Source organism: Anabrus simplex, chromosome 1 (genome assembly GCF_040414725.1).
Source record: "Anabrus simplex isolate iqAnaSimp1 chromosome 1, ASM4041472v1, whole genome shotgun sequence".
NCBI lineage: Eukaryota > Metazoa > Arthropoda > Insecta > Orthoptera > Tettigoniidae > Anabrus > Anabrus simplex.
Genome location: NC_090265.1, coordinates 803205700 through 803232682, shown reverse-complemented (window position 1 = coordinate 803232682; position 26983 = coordinate 803205700). Strand labels below are relative to the sequence as shown.

General features: G+C 37.0%; 1 protein-coding gene across 1 annotated transcript in view; it reads left to right on the top strand.

Annotated features, from left to right (window-relative positions):
* LOC136857558 (U3 small nucleolar RNA-associated protein 14 homolog A) overlaps positions 1-26983 on the top strand; it is a 175802-nt gene that overhangs the window by 8155 nt on the left and 140664 nt on the right. The window contains exon 3 of the mRNA XM_067136318.2: positions 21688-21904. Within this exon, the coding sequence (XP_066992419.2) occupies positions 21688-21904 (217 nt within the window). The remainder of the gene's footprint in view (positions 1-21687; positions 21905-26983) is intronic.

The window sequence follows — 26983 nt, the reverse complement described above, 5'->3', positions numbered from 1 at the left end:
TAACGAGCTGTGTCTCAAGGAGCAAAAGTCACTGCTGAGACATCGATTTTTTATTCATATACATTTGAGACATGTCTAAATATTTATGAGACAAGAGATGCGTCTCTGGTTTATTCATATCACCCAATGCATGTCAGACTTGCTGGCCTGTAATTTACAGCTTTATGTCTATCACCCTTTCCTTTATACACAGGGGCTATAGCAACTCATTCATTTGGTATAGCTCCTTCAACTGAACAATAATCAAATAAGTACTTCAGATATGGCACTATATCCCAATCCATTGTCTTTAGTATATCCCCCAAAATTTTATCAATTCCAGCTGCTTTTCTAGTTTTCAACTTTTGTGTGTTATTGTAAATGTCATTGTTATCATATGTAAATTTTAATACTTCTTTTTGCATTAGTCACCTTCTCTATCTGGACATTATCCTTGTAACCAACAATCTTTACATACTGCTGACTGAATACTTCTGCCATTTGAAGATCCTCACATACACACTCCCCTTGTTCATTAATTATTCTTGGAATGTTCTCCCTGGAACCTGTTTTTGCTTTAAAGTACCTATGTATACCCTTCCATTTTTCACTAAAATTTGTATGGGTGCTAATTATGCTTGCCATTGTGTTATCCTTAGCTGCCTTCTTTGCTAGATTCAATTTCCTTGTAAATTCCTTCAATTTCTCCTTACTTCCACAGCCATTTCTAACTATTTTGTTCCAACCTGCACCTCCTTCTCTCCACCTTAATATGACGTTATATACTACGTCAAGTGTCAAATGGTTTACATTTTTTAATGTCTTAAATGTTAGTGTGTGGGCTTCTTTCTATATGTTGTAGGCTGTGATATCTCATATCTGTAAATAGAAATGAAATGTATAAGAAATGGCGTTTGATGGAAGGTGCACGTCGCAAACCAAAAAATTTTTTATACTTACTATATGCATTACTATTAACTCAGCATTTAGTATATACTATGAATATAGTACATAGACAATGCATCGAACCGAACATTAAACTACGACCTTTTTCCTCATAGAAAGTATCCAGATCACTTCAAGATACACATACTACCAACTGAAGGACATCGTGAAATAAGCAACATAATCATCAGAAGAATAAAATTTTGAAATGTTTTTAATAATTAATTATAAGATTTAACGTAAAATAGTGATCACTTTAAGAACATCAGTGCATACACAATGGTACAAATCTCAATTTACGCTTATCAAATCAACAAGAACATTATAAGGACTTGTTTTTTACATTACATAATTTTTTTATAATTGAAGAAGAAAGGATTCATTTTACCATTTTAACATATAATTTATTTTAAACGACCTGTCAAAATGGTCAATTTTCATGTATGTACAACACCTTCTTATGTGCTGTTTTAATAACTATATTTGTATATGACAGCTGAGGATGACCCTCGAGGGGTCGAAACCGGTACTGTGATTACTGTAACTAATAGTATATAAATAAATGTATTGATAAGGTGGAGGCTTCATTATCATTCTTATGTCGTAGCTACAATCAATACGGAAATGAAGCTTATAGATTATGATAGGACAGCCAACCAGGCAAAAAGAATGGCGTATAAATATCAAAATTTAAAAATCAAAATCACAAATGTAGTCAAAAGCATCACCTTTTTAAAAGAATGTCTATTAAACGATGTAATACCAAAATTTCTCAAAAAATACAACAACAAACATAGGAACACTAACCAAACCCGTAATACACAGAAAAAGACAAACCGAATTTGGCTAAAAGAAGAAATCAAATTCTTGTACAAGAAAAAACACCACCTCAATACACAATTTTATGAAACACATCTGAAAGCCTCTCATGACCTACCAGACAGTTATTGGGACAACTTCCAGCAAATAACTAATGGAAAAATAACTAATATAGCCATCCATTAACACATTAAATAAGAAGTTAAATGCATTAAAACAATCACATAGCCAGGACACGCAGAATAACGCACTCAACAGACAACATTTGACCAAACCTAACGATAACAATCAACATATATTTCAGCTACCAATGAAAAATCTAACAAACACAACATTCAATGAAACAGAATCCATTATACTGAGTAAGGGACCTAAACATAATTGGGGAAATAATTCAGTATTTCAAAATATCACCTCTATCATTACTGAAACCGAGAACGCCATAAACAAAATACCCCATGAACAACGCGACAAAATCAGATATGAAATTAAGAAAAGATTACCACCGTACATCAATAGTATCAGTAAGGAGAACAACAATCAAGATACCAAAAACTATACACAACTTAAAAAACTCAAAAACAAAATCAAACAGAACAATTTACTAATAAAGGCAATACAACTGTCATCATGGATAAAGACGAATACATAACCAAAACCAAAACTTGTTTCCAAGATGAAACTTTTCAATTCAAAAACAAAGACATATCTATAACAGCATCCAAAGGAATCTAAAAACTTTACTAAAAAACACCCATTTTCTTTTAAACGAACAAGAAACTATGAAACTCATCACCATGAACCCAGGACTACCCACTGCTAAAGCATACCCAAAGATTCACAAAGACAACATTCCCATGAGGCCCATAATAAACTATAAACCAAGTCCTACTTACAAATTGTCACAATTTATTCAAACATTTCTTAAAAAACATTACGTATTTTTAGCCAAAAAAACAATAAGAAACTCAATAGAATTCTGCAATATCACTAAAGAAATAAAAATAGAACACCATAGACTAGCATCATATGACATAATAAACATTTACCCCAACATACCTACACAAAAAAACATAAAAATTATAGAATCTAATCTTAAAAACTACAGCAAACTTAGTACTCTAGAAATAGAAGAGTTCATAAAATTACTTCACTTTGCTATCAACAACAACTATTTTAAATTTCATGACACTATATGTCACCAAAAAGGCTTACCAATGGGATCCCCAACATCAGGTATATTAGCTGAAATCTATATAGATCACATGGAACACCAAGAAATCCAAAAACTAGATAATATCCTCTTCTGGTGCAGATTTGTTATAATAGACAATAGACACACTAATGAAACCAAAATTTTAGAACAATTAAATGGAATAGGTCCCCAAAGATTCACAAAGACAACAGAAAACAATTACACCATAAACTATCTAGACATATCTATAACCAGGCACGATGACCATTTAACATATAAAATATATAGACAGCCCACTCACACATCCAATACAATAAAAATAGACTCTACCCACTCTAACGCACACAAGAAAGCTGCATATTATAGTATGATTATATAGAGCTTACAACATACCACTAACAAAAAAATAACTAAATAAAGAACTTAATTTAATCCATGAAATAGCCAGACAGAATGGATATAAAAGAGAAATGATCAATAAGATCATATACAAAATAAAAAATCAACCCAAATCCAAATTAATCAGAACTGAAAAAACCAAAAAGGACTACGTAATATTCACCTATAACAACAGCTATATACATCCCATAACGAACATCTTTAAAAAACGAGGCCTAAAAATAGCCTATAAAACCACACGCAGCAATGCCAATGTCTTACATAATTCTAAATCTGTTAACAATATAAATCGATACAACCACTCAGGAGTCTATCGCATGAAATGTAACGACCGCGAGGCCAGTTACATAGGACATACTGGGAGGAACTTCCAAATACGATACAACGAACACATAAATGCAATAAAACATAGACATTTTTCAGCCATAGGACAACATATTGAAGACCATAAACACAAATTTACAAATATTGATAATGACATGCAAATCCTAAGTACTAACCCCAAGAGCCCCTTGCTCAGTATCATGGAAGAATTTTACATAAACCTAGACCAATACGTCAATCCAAATTTTAACTTGAATGAAATTACAGAAAAAACCAACATCCTTTTTGACGCAGTTATTCCCCACCTAAAAAGTAATTATCTAAAAAGAGTTAAGAAACAACATCCGATACATACAAAAGAACCGCCCAAAGACACCTCCCACTCTAATCCTACTCCCCCAACAGCCGCTCCTCCTACCCCTCCTAACTTCCCCTCTACAGCCGCGAGCAGCAGCCACAGACTAACACGTAACAGAACTCGACGTGCTGCCGTGCAACGCACATAGTGTCAACACCCAAAGTAAGTACAATACACACAACTTTACTCTTTACAAATCCATCAAACGCCGTTTCTTATACATTTCATTTCTGTTTACAGATATCACAGCCTACAACATATAGAAAGAAGCCCACAAGCTATCATTTAAGACATTAAAAAATGTAAACCATTTGACACTTGACATAGTATATAACGTCATATTAAGGTGCATGTCGCAAACCAAACAAATTTTTATACTTACAATATGCATTACTATTAACTCAGCATTTAGTATATACTATGAATATAGTACATAGGCAATGCATCGAACCAAACATTAAACTACGACCTATTTCCTCCACTTCAAGATACACATATTACCAACTGAAGGACATCGTGAAATAAGCAACATAATCATCAGAAGAATAAAATTTCGAAATGTTTTTAATAATTAATTATAAGATTTAATGTAAAATAGTGATCACTTTAAGAACATCAGTGCATACACAATGGTACAAATCTCAATTTACGCTTATCAAATCAACAAGAACATTATAAGGACTTGTTTTTTACATTACGTAATCTTTTTATAATTGAAGAAGAAAGGATTCATTTTACCATTTTAACATATAATTTATTTTAAACGACCAGTCAAAATGGTCAATTTTCATGTATGTACAACACTTTCTTATGTGATATTTTAATAACTATATTTGTATATGACAGCTGAGGATGACCCTCGAGGGGTTGATTACTGTAATTAATAGTATATAAATAAATGTATTGATAAGGTGGAGGCTTCATTATCATTCTTATGTTGTAACCATTAAAGTAGTTAGTGGTATGTAAAGCCAATAACATTATTATTATCAAAGTCCCCGTCTGAAATTATTTCTAGCACTGCATTGACATTCTGGTGTGCTATTGCTACTGGGTCTATTTTCCTAGATACCTTCCTTATTCCTCTGTTCTCTTGTATTCTTATATTTGTTAGTTCTAAGATGGTTTCAACTGGAAGATGTTTTCTGTAAGTCTCTACTACTGTGCTTTGTTTTATTGGGATAATGTTCTTCCTATTTGTCAAGACTATGTCAATTGCAGTCGACCTGTTATAGCATATGTATGTCATAATTTCCTTGTTATGTACAAGGATTGGTACTTCCTCTTCAAGATATTTGAATACAGAATGTGTCTTTTGTGATGATTTATCTAAATAGCAATTTAGATTTCTTGCCAGTATTAGTGTATCTTCAGATGTTGCCTCTCCCAGAATGAGCAAGATTTCTTTAATAATTTTGCTTGATGTCATATCTGAGTGTAGATACATGCATAGTACCATGTGTGTATCTGTTTTGTGGATGAACTTAAAAGGTGTTAGTTTTATCTTTAGGAGACATATGAAAACCCCTATAGGTCTTCCTCTGTTCCCGTGCCTGGCTAGGATGTTAATTGTGTATGCACTTTTGTGTGTCCAGTCCGTAGTCAGCATGGTTTCTGTTAACACGACTAAGTCATATTGTTCAAACATATGCTCTTTTACGCTGGTTGTACTTACAAGTCCCTCCATGTTCTATCTTCATTTTTCTCCAGATCCTTTCAGTCCAGATCAAATCCATGCTTTTGGAAATTGAAATGGCTGCACAAGAACACCTTTAGGCCAGAAGTTCGCCCTGTTTGCTTGATCTAGGTGTTGTATAGGGATACCTATCTTGAATACCTTGTTTGTTTCTAGTGTCTGCAGCTCCTCACAGGTCATGTTCCCTACAGTTCCTTTCTTGACCATAAATTCTGTCATTCTATCCTTGGTTCTTTGTTATGAAGAGTAGAGGTACTCTTTCAGTTTTCTTGTCTCTATAAACTGATGTGCTGTATCACATAAGCATACTGAAACTACAGTAGTTTTGGTTTGTTTTTGTATTTCTGTATTTGTCTCAACTAAACGGTTTTCTCCCGTATCAGGAATCTAGCAAAAGTGGTTTTGACTATACTGTACTTACTTGCTCCTTTGTGCTACAGTCCATGAAGGACCTTGGGCTGTCTGACATTTGTATCCCAGTCTTCATGATCTTCAGCATACTTCCTCCATCTTCATATTCCCATCTTTCTTAAATCCTACTCCAAATCATCCACCATCGTTTTTGAGGCCTTCCTTTCCATCTTCTGCCACCTGGATTTCCTTTGTGGATTTTCTTGACAGACCTGACATTCTCTCTACATGTCACAACCACCTTAACCAGTTGCTTTTGAGACATGATATAGACTTTTGGCTTAGGGCGCGCCAACAAAACAAGGTGAAAGTCTTGTTTCATCATCATTGGAAGAGAATTGAATCAGTGATTCCCCTCAACCTAAGTCAAAACAAAAAGATACTGAAGTTCAAAAGTTGCAAAATTTTCAGTGATGATAATGTCAAAATTGGAGATTTAAATCTTGAATTTTATAGTAATAGAGAAAACATACAATTTCAGTCAAGATTTCTGTCCTTGGTATAAATGGTAGATATTTGTATTAAAGTGTGGATTTCTTTACAATATATCTTAGTAACTTTACTTGATATGTCAAATACAGGGTATCTCATATAAACACAGACCAAGCGCACGGTGTTTGTACTCTGCGCTACAGCAGCTGCCTCAGCCCAACTTATATCGCGTGCGGTCACCGTGCTTTATTACAAGTTATTATTCTCATAATTGTTTGGTATTGAAAGTGACTTTATATCAAGAATATTACAGGACTATTTATTGAACCATCATCATCCACATTCCACAATTTATGTGGTTAGATTTTTACATAGTACTACAGAGTTCTAAGGTACATGTTTCGCCCTTTGTTTAATGGGCATCATCAGCCTAACTCAATCTTGATACAATTATTTGTGGGGCCTATCTATTCTTACAATGTGATATTAGACGATTAGTGTTGGAACACTGTGGTGTCTTAAAACTAGCAATGCAAAACATCTAATTATATAAACAGACACTGAATTTGTTTAAAAGTATTGATAAATAACAATAAAAAATTATCACTTAGTCAGTTTTTTTTTGCTAGGGGCTTTACGTCGCACCGACACAGATAGGTCTTATGGCGACGATGGGATAGGAAAGGCCTATGAGTTGGAAGGAAGCGGCCGTGGCCTTTATTAAGGTACAGCCCCAGCATTTGCCTGGTGTGAAAATGGGAAACCACGGAAAACCATCTTCAGGGCTGCCGATAGTGGGATTCGAACCTACTATCTCCCGGATGCAAGCTCACAGCCGCGCGCCTCTACGCGCACGGCCAACTCGCCCGGTTTAGTCAGTTTTAAAAATATATGTGTCTGAAACTAAAATGAATCTTCATTTTATAGACTATTTAACTTAGCACTCGAAGTTCAAAATATCTGAGGGAACATTCGACCTGCAAGCAAACTAACACTTTTGTCAAATGAGAGACCAATGTCTGTTGTATTTACACATCATTATAAAACAGGACTGGCTGTGCTGTGAGGTATTACTGCTAATGTTGTCAACAAGTCGTAAACTAAATGGAGCTTTAGATGACATAAGTGAAAGTTGCATGGTCAGATATTATATGGAACTGCTGCTAAAATTTAAAGGTGATCAGCTGGATCATAAAGAAGAACTTGAAAATACAACGTCCTTTGCAGAGTTATGCAATCATGTGAGGGATTGTGAGTTATCTGTAACAAGATGTGAACAGGGCTTTGTAGCTTAAGTGATAAATAAGAATGTCTCATAATACCTATGCTTAAAATCTCTGTGCTGGAGTGAGCGGGACGCTCACCACTGGGCGTCAGGGAAACAGCCCTGCTGTTCTGAGCCTCCAGTACACAGTTTGCCAGGAAACGGCAACCCCTGAGACGGCTGGAAGCTCCGCCGACAATTGTCTTGCATTACATAAAATCAGCTTCATGGTCCGTATCGCACTTCAATAGATTCACAATTAAGTATTTATTTATTTTCCACCTAGTCGATACAATGATTGCTTAAGGCAATTTTTAATGGTCAAAAATGGTACATGTTTCATATATTATCAACATCTTCAGCCACATAACACTGTTTAGATGAAAAATATATAAATTGACAAAGTAATGCTTTAGAGGAAGTGTCCTTAAAATTAACATAAGATCTCTTATGTTAATTTTAAGGACACATTACTTTGTCATAAGATCTCTTATGTTAATTTTAAGGACACTTCCTCTAAAGCATTACTTTGTCAATTTTATATATTTTTCATCTAAACAGTGTTATGTGGCTGAAGATGTTGATAATATACGAAACATGTACCATTTTTGACCATTAAAAATTGCCTTAAGCAATCATTGTATCGACTAGGTGGAAAATAAATAAATACTTAATTGTGAATCAATTGTCTTGCAGGTGTACTCTGATTTCGTCGGGTGTTAAGGCCAGATATCGGTCCTGCTGTGGGGTGGTTACCCGTGGTGGACCTGGTACTGGCCTTCGACTAACATCTCCTGTGTCTCAAAATCGTCTCCAAAGTCTGGAAATGACACTGTGGCACATTCAAGGATACGGCGACTTCGGTCTTTGTCTGGCGTGCTTCCAGGCGGCCGAGTATTCTACCCTGCAAACCGGGGTTCAAATGGCGTCGTGCCATTATGTTGTCACGTTCACCACGAGGCTACAATCCGCACACTATTACAGGGCAAACACGACTGAGAGTATATGGGGCACAGGCACTGGCTGTGTTTACCTTGCGGTTACGTCACTAGTCAAAGCAGGGAACACTCCTTTCCTATATATAGCGAACACGGTGCATATGTCGTGCAATTTGCGGTCTATTTCCTGTTGCCCTGGTTACTCGTAACTTATGCTCAACTTTTGGACACTAGTGTATAATGATGTGTAAATACAACCAACATTGATCTCTCACAGTACAAAAGTGTTAGTTTACTTGCGGGTTGAATGTTCCTTCAGATATTTTGAACTTCGAGTACTGAAGGCCACATAAGTTTAATAGTCTATAAAATGAAGAAGATTCATTTTAGTTTCAGACACAATGTTTTAAGACTGACTAAGTTATGCTTTTTATTTTTATTTATCAATACTTTTAAACAAATTCAGTATCTGTTTATATTTTTAGATGTTATGTATTGCTAGTTTTAAGACACCACAATGTTACAACACTAATTGTCTAATATCACATTGTAAGGATATATAGGCCCCACAGATAATTGTATTAGGATTGAGTTAGGCTGATGATGCCCATTAAAAAAAGGGTGAAACATGCACCTTAGAACTCTGTAGTACTGTGTAAAAATCTAACCACATAAATTGTGGAATGTATTGCATAGGTGGTTCAATAAATAGTCTCGTAATATTCTTGATATAAAGTCACTTTCAGTACCGAACAATTATGAGAATAATAACTTGTAATGTAGCAGCCAACCAGGCAAATTCTCTATTAAAAAAGTTTCTCAGTCTTAAAGTCAAAATATGCAAATTGACTAAAGACATAGCATTTCTGAAACAATGTCTGAAACTGAAATTGATCCCAAAATTTCTGAGACCAATGCAAAGAAATATCTTAAGTAATTTCAATCTGAACAGAGTTCGAAACAAAGTGAAGGAAATATGGCTAAGAAACAAAATTAAAACTCTACATAAAAAGAAAACCGAATTAAATTTGCGACATTATAGGACTCATTTTATAGCAGCTCAAGCTTTGACCCCATTAGAATGGAACTCATTCCAACAACATCTGGATTACAAATTGATGTGCTTATTAGATAGGAAACAAGCAACATTAGACAAGAAACTAACACAACTATTAAGAGTCCCATTTAAACAAAATGTTGAAAAAAAGAAAAGCAATTCCAACAGATACTAACACTCCTACAGTAGAGAATTTAACAAACATACAGTTTTCGGAGATGGAGATCCTTAATAAAGGTCCGAAATATAATTGGCCTAGAAAACAAAAAGAAGTGGACATTATCACTACTGTGGCCGAGATAGAGGCGAATATATCTAAACTCCCATATGAAGCACAAAAGTGACATCAGAACTGAAATAAAGAAGAAATTACCTAGGTTAGCTGAGGAACTCAACACAAATATTGATCCCAATCAACAAACACTAATACAGAATATCATCATCATCATCATCCTAAACCATCTCCAGTTTCCCGGGTGTGGTATATGAGCCTCCTCCATCTCATCCTGTCCTTGTACCATTCTTCCTCCACCAACTTGTCCCAATCATGACCTCTTAGCAGTACATCGCTCTTAACTAAATCTATCCATTTCCTTCGTGGCCTTCCCACGGGTCGTCTTCCTTCTACTTTTCTGTCAAATTCCTTCCTTGCAGTTCTGTTTACTGGCATCCTCTTCATGTGACCAAACCACTTCAGTCTTGATATCTGAATCTTATTGAGGAGAGAATCATCTATTCCTACTTCTTCTCTAATTTTCTCATTCCTAATCTTGTCTTTCCTGGTTTTCTGGATCATAGTGCGTAGGAATTTCATTTCAGCTGCCTGAAGTTTGGAATTATCTCTATTGGTCAGTGTTGTGGTTTCGAGACTGTATGTAAGAATTGGTGTATAATAGGACTTGTACAATGTCATTTTTGTTTTCATGGGTATTTGCTCATCCCACAGCAGGTGTCTTACCTGGTGGTAAAATTGTGTTGCCTTATTGATTCGATTGTTCACCTCATGTTTTGCTAGGTTGTCATTTGATATAACGCTACCCAAGTATTTGAAAACTGGAACGCTGTCCAGTTGAGCTTCATTTAACATGACTATTGGTTCTGCTCCTTCCCCATACACTTTCATCACCACCGTCTTGGTCTTGCTGATGTTTAAACCATATTTCTTAAACTCCTCATTCCAGCTTTGTATTCTCTCTCCCAGTTCCTCTTCTGAGTCACTCCAGATCGCAGCATCATCTGCAAATGTGAAGGCTTTGATATCTCCATGTTCTTTCCTTTTAATAGATTTCATTACTACATCCATTACAATAATAAATAGAAGTGGTGACAATGAGCTGCCCTGCTGCACTCCTCTCTTTGTTTCAAACCAGTCCGACAAACCACATCCTACTTGAATACAGCTTCTGTTCCCACTATACATTTTCACTTTGTCTATGAGGCTGTCTCGCACTTGAAGTTCTTTCATGCAATGCCAAATTTTTTCCCTTGGTACACTATCGTATGCTTTCTCAATGTCCAAAAATATTAGAAATAAAGGCTTGTTCTTCTCCCTTACCGGGCGAGTTGGCCGTGCGCGTAGAGGCACGCGGCTGTGAGCTTGCATCCGGGAGATAGTAGGTTCGAATCCCACTATCGGCAGCCCTGAAGATGGTTTTCCGTGGTTTCCCATTTTCACACCAGGCAAATGCTGGGGCTGTACCTTAATTAAGGCCACGGCCGCTTCCTTCCAACTCCTAGGCCTTTCCTATCCCATCGTCGCCATAAGACCTATCTGTATCGGTGCGACGTAAAGCCCCTAGCAAAAAAAAAAAAAAAGAAAAAAAAAGTTCTTCTCCCAGTATTTTTCCATTAGCAAATATAAGGTCTGTAATTGACCTTCCTGGTCTGAAACCATACTGCTCTTCTTCCAAAATTAGTTCAACAATATCTCTGATTCTGGTCTCTATTATTTTTTCCAATATTTTCAGGACATGAGACAGTAGTGTGATACCACGGTAATTAATACATTTTCATCGGCTTCCTTTCTTGAACAGAGGTACAATGATGCCCATCTTCCAGTCCTCAGGAATAGTATTTTCCTTCCATATCTTGTTGAGCAGTCTATAAAGCCATTGGATTCCTGGAACTCCCGCTGCTTTCAGCATATCTGTACTTAGTTCATCTATGCCCACTATCTTTCCTTTCTTCATGCTCTTGAGCGCATTTTCAACCTCAAGCCATGTAATTGGTGGTTCAGTTGTGGTTCCTCGACTTGGCTCTCCTCTATCCGTTGTTATGTTTTCTGTATCTCCAGTCAGCAGCTTTTCGAAATAGATCTTGAGTTCTTGTTTAATTTCTCCCTCTTCTTGTGCCAGAGTTCCATCATCACGTTCTATTGCTTTTATGGTCTCTTGATCCCTTCGCTTGTTTTTCACTACTGTGTATAGCAATTTCATATTTCCTCTACTGTCCTCTTCCAGTTTGTCTGCAAACTCATTCCATTTCTTCTCTTTTTCTTCCCTTACAATGTTCCTTACAGCAAGTTTCTTGTTCCTGTATACTCCTTGAAGTCTTTGTATTTCTTGTTCATTTCGTTCTTGTCCCTGTTTTTGTTTTTCCTTATCCAGTGCCTTCTTTATTTAGTTTCTTTCTTTCACTGCTGTTTTCACTCTATCATTCCACCATGGTGTCTCTTTTTTTCTTTTGATAGAACTTGTAACTCCACATAGGTTTTTGGCTTCTCCCACAAAGGTGTCTTTGAAGGCCTTCCATTCTTCATTAACGCTGGTTACTTCACACTTCGGCAAACTCTGTTGAATCCTTAGTTTGTATTCTTTTTTTTTGCTACGGGCTTTACGTCGCACCGACACAGATAGGTCTTATGGCAACGATGGGATAGGAAAGGCCTAGGAGTTGGAAGGAAGCGGCCGTGGCCTTAATTAAGGTACAGCCCCAGCATTTGCCTGGTGTGAAAACGGAAAACCATTTTCAGGGCTGCCGATAGTGGGATTCGAACCTACTATCTCCCGGATGCAAGCTCACAGCAGTTTGTATTCTTCCTTTATTTGGACTTCTTGCAACTTCCAAGTTTTAACCCTTGGTTTTTTCGTAGTAAGTTTCTGCGTTTCATTTGCCTTATATTTGAAGTCTACTACCAACAATCTGTGGTCACTGTCCATGCTTTCACTAGGGATGACCTTTACATCTGTGATGTACCTGCCACCATCTTTATTTGTGATTACGTAGTCAATCAATGTTCTATACTGGCCATCCCAACTGTACCTTGTTATTCTGTGACTGTCTCTTTTTTTGAAGAATGTATTTTTGATTATAAGATCATTTCTTCTGCACAGATCTAATAGTTGTTCTCCTTCTGGGTTCCTTTGTCCAAATCCATGTGGACCATTGATGTTCTCATACCCAAGTCTGTCTACCCCAACTTGCGCATTTAGATCTCCAATAATAATAACATTTTCCTCATTAACTGTATCTTCCAGGTCTTGCCGAAATTTCTCTTTGTCTTCCTCATGCAGCCTGTTTGTGGGGCATACACTTGTATGATGGTGTACTTAGAGTTCTCCAGTTTCATGAACATTTTAATGATTCTATCACTCTTGCAGATAACTTCAGCTGTAGCATATGTAGAATATGAGAACAAAAATAGAAGACAGTAACATTTTGGTTACAAAAGCCTCCAAAGGAGGGTCAATAGTTTTACTAGACAAGGACGTGTATATCAAAAAAACAGAGGATTTTTTCAGTGATAAGAGCTACACAGTAATTAACAAAGATCCAACAGTAAGAGTACAACGAAATTTAAAAACTATTGTTAAGAATTCAGCATTTCTTTTCACAGAACAGGACCAACAAAGACTTATTAATATGAATCCCAGCATCCCAGTGGCAAGAGCCCTACCTAAGGTCCACAAAAAAGACATCCCAGTACATCCGATAATCAATTGTCGTAACAGCCCGAACTACAAACTTTCAAAATACATCCATGGTTTAAAAAAAACACTGTCTTTAACAATAAACAACCTCTAAAGAACTCAATTAACTTTTGTGATTTTTAAGTAAGTTCAGTCTACAACCAAACCAAGTAATGTGCTCCTTTGATGTCGTTAATATGTATTCAAATATACCGACCAAAGAAACTGTCATTATCATCCATGACAATATCTCTATAAATAGCGGCCCCAGTAAGCTGGAAATTGATCAGTTTATGAAGATATTAACATTCGTATTAAATAACTTTTTTCTTTTATCGGGAAAACGTACCAGCAAAGAGGCTTAGTGATGGGTGACCCAATATCCGGCATCTTACCCGACATCTAGCACACAAAAATAAAAACACAAATTAACGGTATATGTCTATGGTTGAGATATGTGGATGACACTTTTGTAATCATGACAAAAATGCCACTAACAGTAGTGAAATCTTAGAAACTTTAAACAAAACTGACCCCAACATAAAATTCAGTAAGGAGGACGAGGACAAGGGTTCATAAATGTTTTAGATGTAACAATTACACGTATTAATAATACATTCGAATTTCAAGTCTCTAGAAAACCCACACAATCGCTACACGTATTAATAATACATTTGAATTTCAAGTCTATAGAAAACCCACACAATCCCCGATAACCATAGTGTTGTAATTATTGGGATCTGATTATTTGGACTCGGAAGACGGCGATGAATTATGTATGTAAAGTATTTATTCAATTGTTTGTTTTGGTTTCTCCTCAGTATGTGAATTTTGGAATTGTTTGATTTGTTTGAAGTTGATATGATTTTAAAATTATTTGATTGTCATGGTAATTCTGGTGCATCCTGTACCACACTCGCCACATCGGCGTGGGAGATTTCCGGTTTCGTAAAGTTGCATCAATTTCGTAATTTCTAGAGGCTTCCTAAATGTTCTTTGTCAGCACTATTTTTTCTGCGCTCCTATTGGAGAAAATAAAAGGAAATGTGATTGGTAGGTGAAGGAAAACATCGTACGCTCATTGGCCGTGGTAAGATTTCATAATTTCCGGGAAGAAGCGTTGTCGCTGGAGCCTTGCTCTGCGAGGGCGTCTTTTCTGTTTGACCACTGAAGGGAACGGTCACCTTCCAAGGTACGGGTCTTCTTGGCCCCGCCATCCGGTAAGCACTGTTTATTTTTTTTAACTTTTCAGGTATTCAGTTTTAGATGTAGTGTTTCATTTAATTTATCTTGCCGGAGCGTACCCGTGTTTCCTTCTGCTTCCAAATGTTATCATTATGACTTAGCCGTTTCGGTAAGTCACCTCACTTTGTTAAGAGATGGTTCCCGTTTGTTGTTTTGTAAATTAAATGTTATACGCCTTTCGAAGTAATCTTTATAAGTAATTTTTTTTCCTCGGGACTGTCTCATTCATTCCGCTTCATCGTGGAATGTTCATCTTTAGGTCGGGTGCCCTTTCTCAGAAGTGTTTTTGAGGGGGCTACCCACTGAAGATGCTCTGCTCCATGATTATACGTAAATATTTTTCTCCTTAGATGTATCTCTTCACTTGAGTATAACGTTACCTTCCTTTTATTTATTTCAAACTGTTTTGGGTTTTTAAAGGTAACGCCACGACAGTTGAACGTCATGTGTGATGTTCCGGTATAAAAGAAATTTAATAACTAAATGCTACCCTCATGTAAACTGTAAATTGTAATGGTTGTTGAAATAATGCCGTCAAAATTTTAATGGTATATTGGCTATTGCTTTATATATGAAATTGAATCCAAATTGTTAAGTAAAGTTTAGGATTACATTGACTTCGCTTCTTCAGTATTACCAATACCTTCCACCGCCTGGATATGGTTCCCTGCCGCTTCCCGGTTATCCTTTCTTAACAGTCATGTTGGTTAAACTGTTTGTTTATTTTCTGTGATTAGTGTGCTTGCAAATTTAGTTACGTACATGTTGACATGCCTAGTGTAGAGTACTTTTGGTGAATGCATTACGGTAGCAAACATTTTCTCTTCATTAAACCTATTAATTGTAACCTTACCCTTTGGAGAGGTTACACATAGGAAGTTCCTCTTTACATCCCAGTTCCCAAAAACAGACATCTTTCTACAGTTTAATCTATAGAGCTTTGTAAATCTCACTTTCTCCTATTGACTTAAAAACTGAACTAAACTATATAAGGGACCTTGCCAGAATCAGTGGATTTAAAGTCGAGATGGTTAATCGGTTAATTAATAAAATCAAATTTTTTTCCACAAATCTCATACCAGACAAACCTAATAAAACTAATTTTGCCACATTCACCTACAATAGCCTAGCCATCCATCAGATCATGAACACTTTCAAGAAACATAATGTTAATATAGCTTTCAGAACAGTGAACACAACTCAAAATACGAAGCATGTTTTTTAAGTAAGGTCCGTTTTGTTGTAGACACAGTAATTCGCGCGCATGTCGCAACGAGCACGTGCGTCGTGCACTGGCATGCCTCGGGAACAACTGTGCTCAGTTTCAGCTCTGTAGCTAACCTGTACGGTTCTGTTCTGTGCTTTCAAAATGTTTAAGACTATCAACTCGCCCACCACATGTGAGGTTCGGTCAGTGGTACGGTTTTTGTCATCAAGGAACCTGTCTGCAGAAATTCATTGACAGATTTGCAAAGTGTACGGTGATACTGTTATGAGTGAAAGCAAAGTGCGTAAGTGGGTACGACAATTCAAAGATGGCCGTGACAACGTCCATGATGAGGACCGCTCCGGTCGCCCTTCTTTGATTACAGATGATTTGGTGGCTTCATGTAAAGCGAAGATTCGTGAAAACAGGCACTTCACAATAACAGGTCTCTCAAACAATTTTCCTGACGTGTCGAGATCAGTGCTTTACAACATTGTTTCTGAACACCTAAAGTTTAGGAAACTGTACTCCCTTGGGTCCCGAAACTCCTAACAGAGGACCACAAAAACTAAAGGTTTGAGTGTGCGATGAAGTTCTTGACTCGTTATGACGAAGAAGGTGACGGCTTCTTGAGTCAGATCGTAACTGGAGACGAAACATGGGTTTCGCATATCACGCCCGAATCGAACCAACAGAGCATGGAATGGAGACACACACACACTTGCCTGTAAAGGTGAAGGCCAAACAGACTCTGTCCCAGTGCAAAATCATGGCGTCGGTGTTTTGGGATATGCATGGTGTTTTGTTGGTCGACTTCATGCAACGAGGAACCACTATCAATGCAGAAGCATACTACCAAACCCTGAGAAAGCTATGCAGAGCGATTCAAAACAAAAGACGCGGTATGCTGACAAAGGGAATTGTCCTTCTCCATGACAATGCAAGGCCTCACACTGCAGGTCAGACCCGCAATTTATTGGACAGTTTTGGCTATGAAGTTTTAGACCACCCACCCTACAGTCCTGATCTTGCGCCGAGCAATTACCATCTGTTCCTCCACCTCAAACATCACCTCAGTGGCAACCATTACAATGATGACGACGACATGAAAACGGCAGTGAACTCTTGGTTATCGGAGCAGGCGGCAAGTTTTTATGAAGAGGATATTTTCAAATTGGTTACGAGGTATGATAAGTGTTTGAACAAACTTGGCAACTATGTCGAAAAATACAGTGAAGTATGTACTTTCTGAAAATAAATTTACTTTTTTTAAATAACCTTTCGTTGTGTACTTATTTTCAAACGGACCTTACTTAAAAAACACGCCTTGTATATTTTTAATCATAATAAGATCAATTATAACAACTACCATTATTCGGGCTTTGGTGTGTACAGGCTAACTTGCACACAGTACAGATTTTCTTATGTTGAACAAACTGGACGGAGTTTCTACACGAGGTATACGGAATATTATAATGCCGAAAAACATAACAAATACTCAGCTATGAACACACACATGAGGGAAGTAGGGCACCGTTTTACATCTATAGAAAAAGATCTTACAAATATCAGAAATATAGGTAAAGGAAAAGTATTAAATGAACTAGAAAGCTTATACATGTTTTTGGACCAGACCTATAATGAGAATCAGAATCTCAATGATGACACTGAGGTCAGAAGTCTGTTACATGAAATGACGCCAAATTTATTGGAAGCTGTCGGTTCAGGTCATAATAAAATCCCTCAGATATTTAAATCTATAAGTTTGAAAGCTCCGTCCATCTCACCAAGCACTAGGCCTGCCCTTGCTACTTCAAGTAACTCCCCTCTAACAACAGCACTGACGCACACAGGCCCACCTACCCCTGTCCTCCCTCCACGTTCCCCACTGTCTCTTCGACATCAATACAACACCAGAAATAGAAGTGTCTCGACAAGCTAGCACTGCTGAGAAAACTTGCACCCTAATGAGTAAGTACCCATTTTAAGCATAGGTATTGTGAGAGATTTCTTATTTATCACTTAAGCTACAAAGCCCTGTTCACATCTTGTTACAGATAACTCACAATCCCTCATGTGATTGTATTTTGTTTTTTCAAGTTCTTCATTATGGTCCAGCTGATCACCTTTAGAATTTAGCAGCAGTTCCAAATAATATCAGACCATATAACTTTCACTTATGTCAACTGAAGCTCCATTTAGTTTACAACTTGTTGACATCATTAGCGGTAATACCTCACAGCACAGCCACTCCTGTTTTATGATGTGTAAATACAACAGACAGTGGTCTCTCACTTGACAAAAGTGTTAGTTTGCTTCCCTCAGATATTTTTAATTTGGAATACTGAAGGTCACATAAATTTAATAGTCTATAAAATGAAGAACATTCGTTTTAGTTTCAGACACATGTTTTTAAGACTAAGTGATAATATTAGATTGTTATTTATCAATACTTTTAAACAAATTCAGGGTCTGTTTAAATTTTCAGATGTTATGTATTGTTAGTTTTAAGACACCACAGTGTTACAACACTGCCATAATAATAATAATAATAATAATAATAATAATAATACCGAGCTTGATAGCTGCAGTCGCTTAAGTGCGGCCAGTATTCAGTAATCGGGAGATAGTGGGTTTGAACCCCACTGTCGGCAGCCCTGAAGATGGTTTTCCGTGGTTTCCCATTTTCACACCAAGCAAATGCTGGGGCTGTACGTTAAGTAAGGCCACGGCTGCTTCCTTCCCATTCCTAGGCCTTTCCCATCCCGTCGTTGCCATAAGACATATCTGTGTCGATGCGATGTAAAGCAAATAGCAAAACAAAACAAAAAAAATAAAAAATAATAGTGTATGGCTTTTAGTGCCGGGAGTGTCCGAGGACAAGTTCGGCTCGCCAGATGCAGGTTTTTTGATTTGATGCCCGTAGGCAACCTTTGCGTTGTGATGAGGATGAAATGATGATGAAGACGACACATACACCCAGTCCCCGTACCAGAGAAATTAACCAATTATGCTTAAAATTCCCAACCCTGCCGGGAATCAAACCCGGGACCTCTGTGACCAAAGACCAGCACACTATCCATTTAGCCATGGAGCCGGACTAGACATATTAAAGGTCAATAACGAGTTAAACTACCCGTTCCAAGATGAAAACTCGAAGGATAACTCGTTATGAAATTGACCCCGTGATATGCTAATAGTCTAGTATCACATTGTAAGAATAGATAGGCCCCACAAATAATTGTTTAAAGATTGGGTTAGGCTGATGTTACCCATTAAACAAAGGGCGAAACATGTACCTTAGAACTCTGTAGTACTATGTAAAAATCTAACCACGTAAATTGTGGAATGTATTGAATAGGTGGCTCAATAAATAGTCCGGTAATATTCTTGATATAAACACCCTGCTTTAAGTGTGTATACAATCTTATATGAAATCTTACCTTATAATAGATGCTGGAAGTGTCATCCTTCATAAAGAGGGACTTCATAAACACCATTAGGATTTTCTGCACACCAGTAGCGAGAGATATGACTATTAACACGACCATTAAGATGAAACGAGGCCTCATCTGAAAAGAACACTAGCTATGAATCGAACAAACGGTCATTCAATGACGCAAGATACCACTCGCAGTATTTCACTCTTGTGGCTGGATCAGCAGGTTTTAAACAATGGGCCTGTGTAAACCTGTAAGGTTAGATGTGTAACAACTTTGTAGCTCTGTGTGCAGAAAAAACCACAACCCCTACTTGTGTTGATCTTGAGTGATTTCTTCGGTGACCTTCAAGATTCGTTCCAATGTCGTCTAGCTTTTCCTCTGTTAAAATAGTTTGTGTGTGCGCATGTGTTTTTATTGAGCACTGGGCCAGTAGTTTAAAATTTATTTACAATTACATGAATCTGTGCTCATGAAGGTGGCACTTCACCAGGAAATTGCCGAACAAATGCATCGTACCCCCGTCGAGCCAACTTGTACTTAAAATTTTACATATGAAAATACAGTGTTGCAATGATAAATGTCTCACCATGTTAACAGCTGAAATTCAGACTGGCTATTGATGCTACGTTGAACACATGCATGCTCCTTGCAAGGTCAAGAACTATGCGCACACCTCCCATACAGCTGCTTAGGTCTCGGAGAGTAGAAACGTCATTAGATGGTCGGGGTTTATAAGAGAGACCCTGTATATAGTATGCCTCCATATGCCAGAACTTAATGTATCAATTTATGCTGTTGTGTCACTACACTCTTTCAAGTATCGGTATAGAATGTATTTATTGTGTTTTGTAATATGTTGGTCTACAAGTTCCTGCAGTTTGAAGGAAATAAATTCAGTTATGTATTTTACACTGTCATGCAAAGTTTGAATATCATTCCACTGAAAAGTTTCATTTCTTGATATAGCAACTTCTGGCTATTTACCACAGAATTGTGACTGACTCCCCTTATGTAACTGTTATTCCAAGACTTGACTGCTGTTAGGGCTGTCAACTTCCATGGTCTTGGACCTGCATGACCTCCACTTGGTGTGAAAGAAGGCCAAAAAATAACTGCCTCTGCTTTCTATATTGTGTACTGAAATGGCCATAGATGCATGTTATTAGTATTCCTATTGTGCTAGCATTAGTCCCCTTAAACAACAATCATCATATTAATCAGGTTCATCTATGTATTTTATTATTAATCCAATATTCATAGCATATAATTTACAAAGTTTATTCCACCTACTCAGTACTGTACAATAATTGCAATGTCTATAAATACATTACAGTATGTTATCAAGGTACTAGTTTCGGCCCTATATGGGTCATAATCAGCCTAACTAAGATACACTTATGGATTTGCCGAAGTCCTAAGACAAAATTGCATTGTGGAAATAAAATTTAAAAGAATGAACTGTGTATGTGATGCGATAATTTACATATAAAATGGTGGAGTGATGAAATGTTATAGATAAAATAATGTACTGATCAATGACAAATAAAATGTTGAGGATTTACGTCAATTATAATTAAACAGTAAGAATTCAACTGGCATATTACACTTTTAAAGTGCAATTTTAGTGTGTTCACTAACAAGGGCATATTTTAATCATCATTGTAAAAATTGTGTGATATGATTCTTACTGTTTAATTGTAATTGACGTAAATCCTGAAAATTTTATTTGTCATTGATCAGTACATTATTTTATCTATAACACATCATCACTCCACCATTTTATATGTACATTATCGCATCACATACACAGTTCATTCTTTTAAATTTTATTTCCACAATGTAATTTTGTCTTAGGACTTCGGCAAATCCATAAGTATATCTTAGTTAGGCTGATGACGACCCACATAAGGTCGAAACTACTACCTTGGTAACATATTGTAATGTATTTATAGACATCGCAATTATTGTACAGTATTGAGTAGGTGAAATAAACTTTGTAAATTATATGTAATCTTAATTCAGTACGGAACCAATAATGAAATTTATAACTTTGAATAAAATTCATAGGGTAAAGCCACCAAGCAGAAAGGAACCAAGTCTTCAAGTGTCGGAGTTTCATTTGGTTCAGAGTGGTGAAGGACGAGGTAATGCAGTACATCTCTTGGATCTGGCTAAGGCTCTGAAGCAACGCAGTGATCATGTTAAAATTGGCTCTAAACTCAAAGCCATTAGACGGAAAGGTCGCACACTACCCAAACCACTGGAGAAACCTGTTGCTGAGAGGGTAAGAATATTTCATTACCGGTACATGTATTTATAATCATTATATACAAAGTACTGCTGTGAAGGTGATTTATTGTACTTTGACTTGACATCAAGTGTAATCCCCTTTTCTTTTCCAAAGGAATTAGAGAATATTGCTAATTACCATGAGGTGTTAATTATATTCTCTATATTGCAAGTACAGCAAATATTTGCACACCTTACAAAATTGAGAAGAGTTCTCTTAGATATTTTGCAACTGCCAATAATATGAGAATGCACTATTGTGCTTTGAAGAGCGTGTAACTTTGACAACTGTTCCATACTTGAACTTACTTGAATTGAATATAGTAAATGTAATAATTTTATATATCCATAATTTAGGTGCCAGAATTCACCAAATTGGGTCCCTCAAAATTTAGAAAGAGTTTGATAGATTTTCTCTTCCCTCTCAGGGCATGTACGTGATGTTGTGTACTGGTACATTCTCTATGGGCCTTACCTTATCCTCTGAAAACAATTAAATAGGTGGAACTGCACCAAGGTTATCTAACTTTAAATAAAACCTCTACAATGACTTGGAATAGCTAGTTATATTCTAAAACTACATTATCCATAGAGATTATTTCATCAAACCTTTGTAACAGACTACCCTTCAGTATAAATAAACAAACAAACAAACAACTGACTGACGGACAGTTTTCCCTTAACACATTAACATATAAAGCTGGAAATAAATACACAGGAAATCAAGCACAAGGATCTACTGCTATTTGCAGTAATTGTATAGGCAATGGCAAGCAGTGGTACTTCATGCAACATACACAATTTTCAGGGATAATTCCATGACACGTGGTATCCTGATTCAGATCACCTTTGTTATACTGTATCTTTTTAGCAACTCACTGATTTTAATACTAGTATAATCATACTGTTCACTTTTCAGAAACGCACATCTGTTTCATAAGACTCATCTACGCCGTGAAACCAGGCCATTGACTGTTGCAGTTCAACAACACATATCAGCCAACAGGTACAACAGACAACTGATAATAATCCGTAGATGATATATGCTCGTTAGTGGATAATAGGCGATTTGTAACAGACGATAGATGCTGCACACTGGACGATAGATAAAAGATATTGGACAGAGAACACTTGCCAATGAACCCTTGAAAATAGACGCTGGACCTTGCCCAACACATGCTAATATTAACATCCACCTTCCCCCTCCAACTTGCCACGACATACGCAGCATGGGAAAAAAAGCTGCCCAGTTCAGTTGTGCTGAGCACACAATACTGTACACTTGCCATGAAGCATAGCAGTTATTTCCTTAGTATATGTATGTTTTATATGAAGAGAAAAGAACCACATGAGGAGTACTTCATTAATATAAGTTATAACATTTCAACAATTATTAGAAGAGTGGACACAGGGTTTAACATAAATAATAATAATAATAATAATAATAATAATAATAATAATAATAATAATTCATTTAAAAATTCAAAGTATGGTTTGATAGAATCTGATGATGTTCTTTCAAGAACAAAACATATAATTTTTTTTAAATTAAATCTTTTCTTTTTCAGGTATAATCTGTTGTCAAATGTTTTCTTTTAGGTATTTTCTAAATGTTATTTAATCATAAATTAATTTTGATAGACTGAAGAACCTAACAGTTATATATTAACAAAGTCAAAACTAAAAAAGAAATGGCTTCCACTACAGAAAAATAAATTAAAAGATCACATTAACGTGCACTAAATACACTTGACTTACTAATAACCCAGCATTGTTAGAACACCTGCATAAGTCTGTTGTGTTGATTAATAATGTTTTTGCAGCAAATAGGAATTAGTCAGAATATTCAAATTACACATTGAGTTAAGGATGTTCACTTTTATCAATAATTACTTCTTTTTCTTCATCATATTTTTCTACTGATTTTTCCACACCTGTGGGGTCGGGGCTGCCAGTTCTTGGATCAACAATATTATATTATATTTCAGTAATAGCATCACTGAGCGGAGTAGCCGCGCGTATTAACATGCTAAATCTATGGAGCCAAGCTCTGCACTTGGCAGGTGAGTGGGTTCGAACCCCACTGTCAGCTGTCCTGAGAATTTTTTTTTCTTCCCCACTCCCAAGCACATGTTGGGACAGTTCCTATTGATAAACCACAGCCGATTCCTTCCACTTCCTTACCCAGTTTCATTCACCGTAATTCATTTCATTTTCATTATATTCTCAACTGAGGTTTGCGTCGGGAAGGGCATCCGGTCGTAAAAATATGGTGTAAAATATAATCTCACTTCATCCTTGACACCATATTAGGCTTCAGGGCTAAGGGGACGATATGCATTCTATTAATAGTATCAGTAAATATGTGTCTGTCAAAGTGCTTCTTCCTTAAATAAAACCCGGCCCACGGGCCCGGCTGGTCATCAAAACTTGGCAGTGAAAAGGTTAAAATCCCCGACCCAGCCAGGAATTGAACTCAGGGCTTTATGAACTGAAGGCTTCATCACTGACCATTCAGCCAAGGAGTCAGACTTTACCAGTAATTAACGCTGTTCTTTATTTCCAATTGTAAGTTAATGTCACCATATAGGCCTACCACCTGTGTTTCATTACATTAACTGCACAGCTGATGCTGGTTGTTGATCGAAAGATCAATTCATAAACTTGTTTGTAGCGAGACAATCAGTACATGTTATAGAATATTTCATATTCAAGATGGTGCTTGTTTTAATGTCTGATTTTTCCATTACAAATATTTTTTCTCAATTAAAAGAGTCTCCCTGATTTTTGTTATAAAAATTGGAAAATAACAATGTCTACTTTTGCCAACTGAGATTCAGCTGCTTCCACTGCTCTTTGTTGAATTATATGATCTGAGTTACGGCAATGGAAAAACCATTATTTTTCAACTTTGTTATATACTGTAGCACTTCAGTATTGATCTGTGTTTCGGTAACATGAAAAAGAACCACACACTTTCGATTTCCATTTTTGTTTGTGCTAATATCATGTTAGGTTACATATTGAATTCTTTGGTTGCTGGCTACACACCTTATTTATCTGTAAAAGAAACTGCTTTTAATTTGAAATCTGTGGTAAAACTACACTTCTTGTTGTTTGTGATATCCAATCCTCACTTAGCAATGGGCAGTTTCACAAAACGCAGGTTACTGTCCAAAGTAAGTTCAACCTGGAGGCCATGATTGTTAAGGTATCAAGTTAGCTTATTCGAGTCCTGTTGGTGGTAAAAAAAAAAAGTCACTATCAGAATGCTGGCCGGTAGGGTAGGAGAGGTGTTGGTTTACAATTTTTAATCACTAGATTGCATGTCAAAGTCATTGATTCAGTTCCAAACCTCTCTGCAGTGTTCATGTGGATTGACGGCATATTACACCTGTTGATGGAGATTTGTTTGTTGAACGGACACATTAAGCCTTGAGCCTTGGTGTTATTCGATGGAATAGTGCTTCCGTTTATCAATCATGGATGCAAAAGCATAGGAAAAACATGTGAAGTGATACCTGAAGTAGCATAGAGGAGAGATCCTTCCTTTATGCTTGCCAGGGACCCACCAACCTGTCCGTAGAAGTATTCTTACTAATATAGAAGAGTTAAAATGGAGACGATTGTATAAAACTGAGAAATGCGACCATTTTCTGTGTTTCCATTGGCTGGTGTAGGCCTGCTGTAATGAAGACAAGTTTTCCAATTTTACAATTGAGTACCACTTGTGGTAACATGGGGGTGTCTGATATGCTTTAAAGGTAAGTTACATTAATAAATGAGGATATCTTGCACTCATCTGCTTTTGGTAGCCTAACTCTTGAGGGTTATACTTCAATCAGAAAATGCTTCCTCAAAATCGAGGTAAGTAACTTTGAAGTATCTGTGATAGTTGATTTATTTTTTTTACTCTTAGAATAATAATCATTCGATATAGTGCTTTTATTCCGTTCGGTTTTCCTTGGTCTATAGGGTGTCTAAATCTCATGCTAATAGAGTAAATGTGGGATCACATCAGCTATTATGGCTATTATGCTAGTTTCAACAACTGTTAGCAGATCTGCTACAAGAGCAGTTACTGTGCTTTGACTATTTAACATACTGTATTACAAAATACTTCCAGACCTGAATTAGTTATGGTGTATTGATGCCAAAGAGAAAATATCCTGTTCTTCTTGCACTTGTGAAATCATGACATTACCATACATTGATCAGGTCTGTCCTGTTTTACCAGTCTGCCCAGCTTACAACGTCCGACATCTGTAATGAGGTGTGGCCGCCCAACCCTTCGACGTTTGGATGTGATTTCACCTTGGTTTCGCCACTTGTTTAGACACTCCCCACAGCACTCCTTGAACGCCCGAAAAGTCGTGCAATTTCCGAAATGCTCGTGCTGAGCCTCCGGGCCATCACAATCTGCCCTCAGTAAAACTCAGATAGATTGTGCACCTTCCCCATTCTATGAATGATATAGATGTTGTTTCCCATAGGGAGCTTGAAATATTTGTCTCGAATGAGTAAATTTATAATACCAATGTACACTGACTGAGCAAATGTCATGGGATAGTGGAGCACTGATGCGCAGGTGTGTTGTCTGTGCACCACACGCCCTCTGTGCCAGCGACAGTTGTATAGAAGACCTTGTGAGCAGTGGCTGTGCATGTGACAGGTGTAACATGGAACGTCGTCGTGAGCTGACACCATTCGAACGGGGTATGGTGGATGGGAAGTGCGATTTCGGAAGTGGTGCGGGAATTCAGCTTCACATGATCAACCGTGTCCAGGGTGTATCATGAATGGTTGAATGCGGGTGTCACCGTCCACAACAGCCGGCCGTCCAGTCACCCTCGATTACCGTGACCGGTGACATCTGAGACAGATTGTCAATAGTGACAGACGGGCAACCGTGCAACAAATCAAGGCTCAGTTCAATACAGGCTGCGCTAGACACGTCTCCCAGTGGACAATCCGTAGGAACATGTGTTCTATGGGGTATGAGAGCAGGCGTCGCACATGGGTGCCACTGTTAACCCAACGTCATCAGGCACAACAACGCGCATTTGTCGCCAGT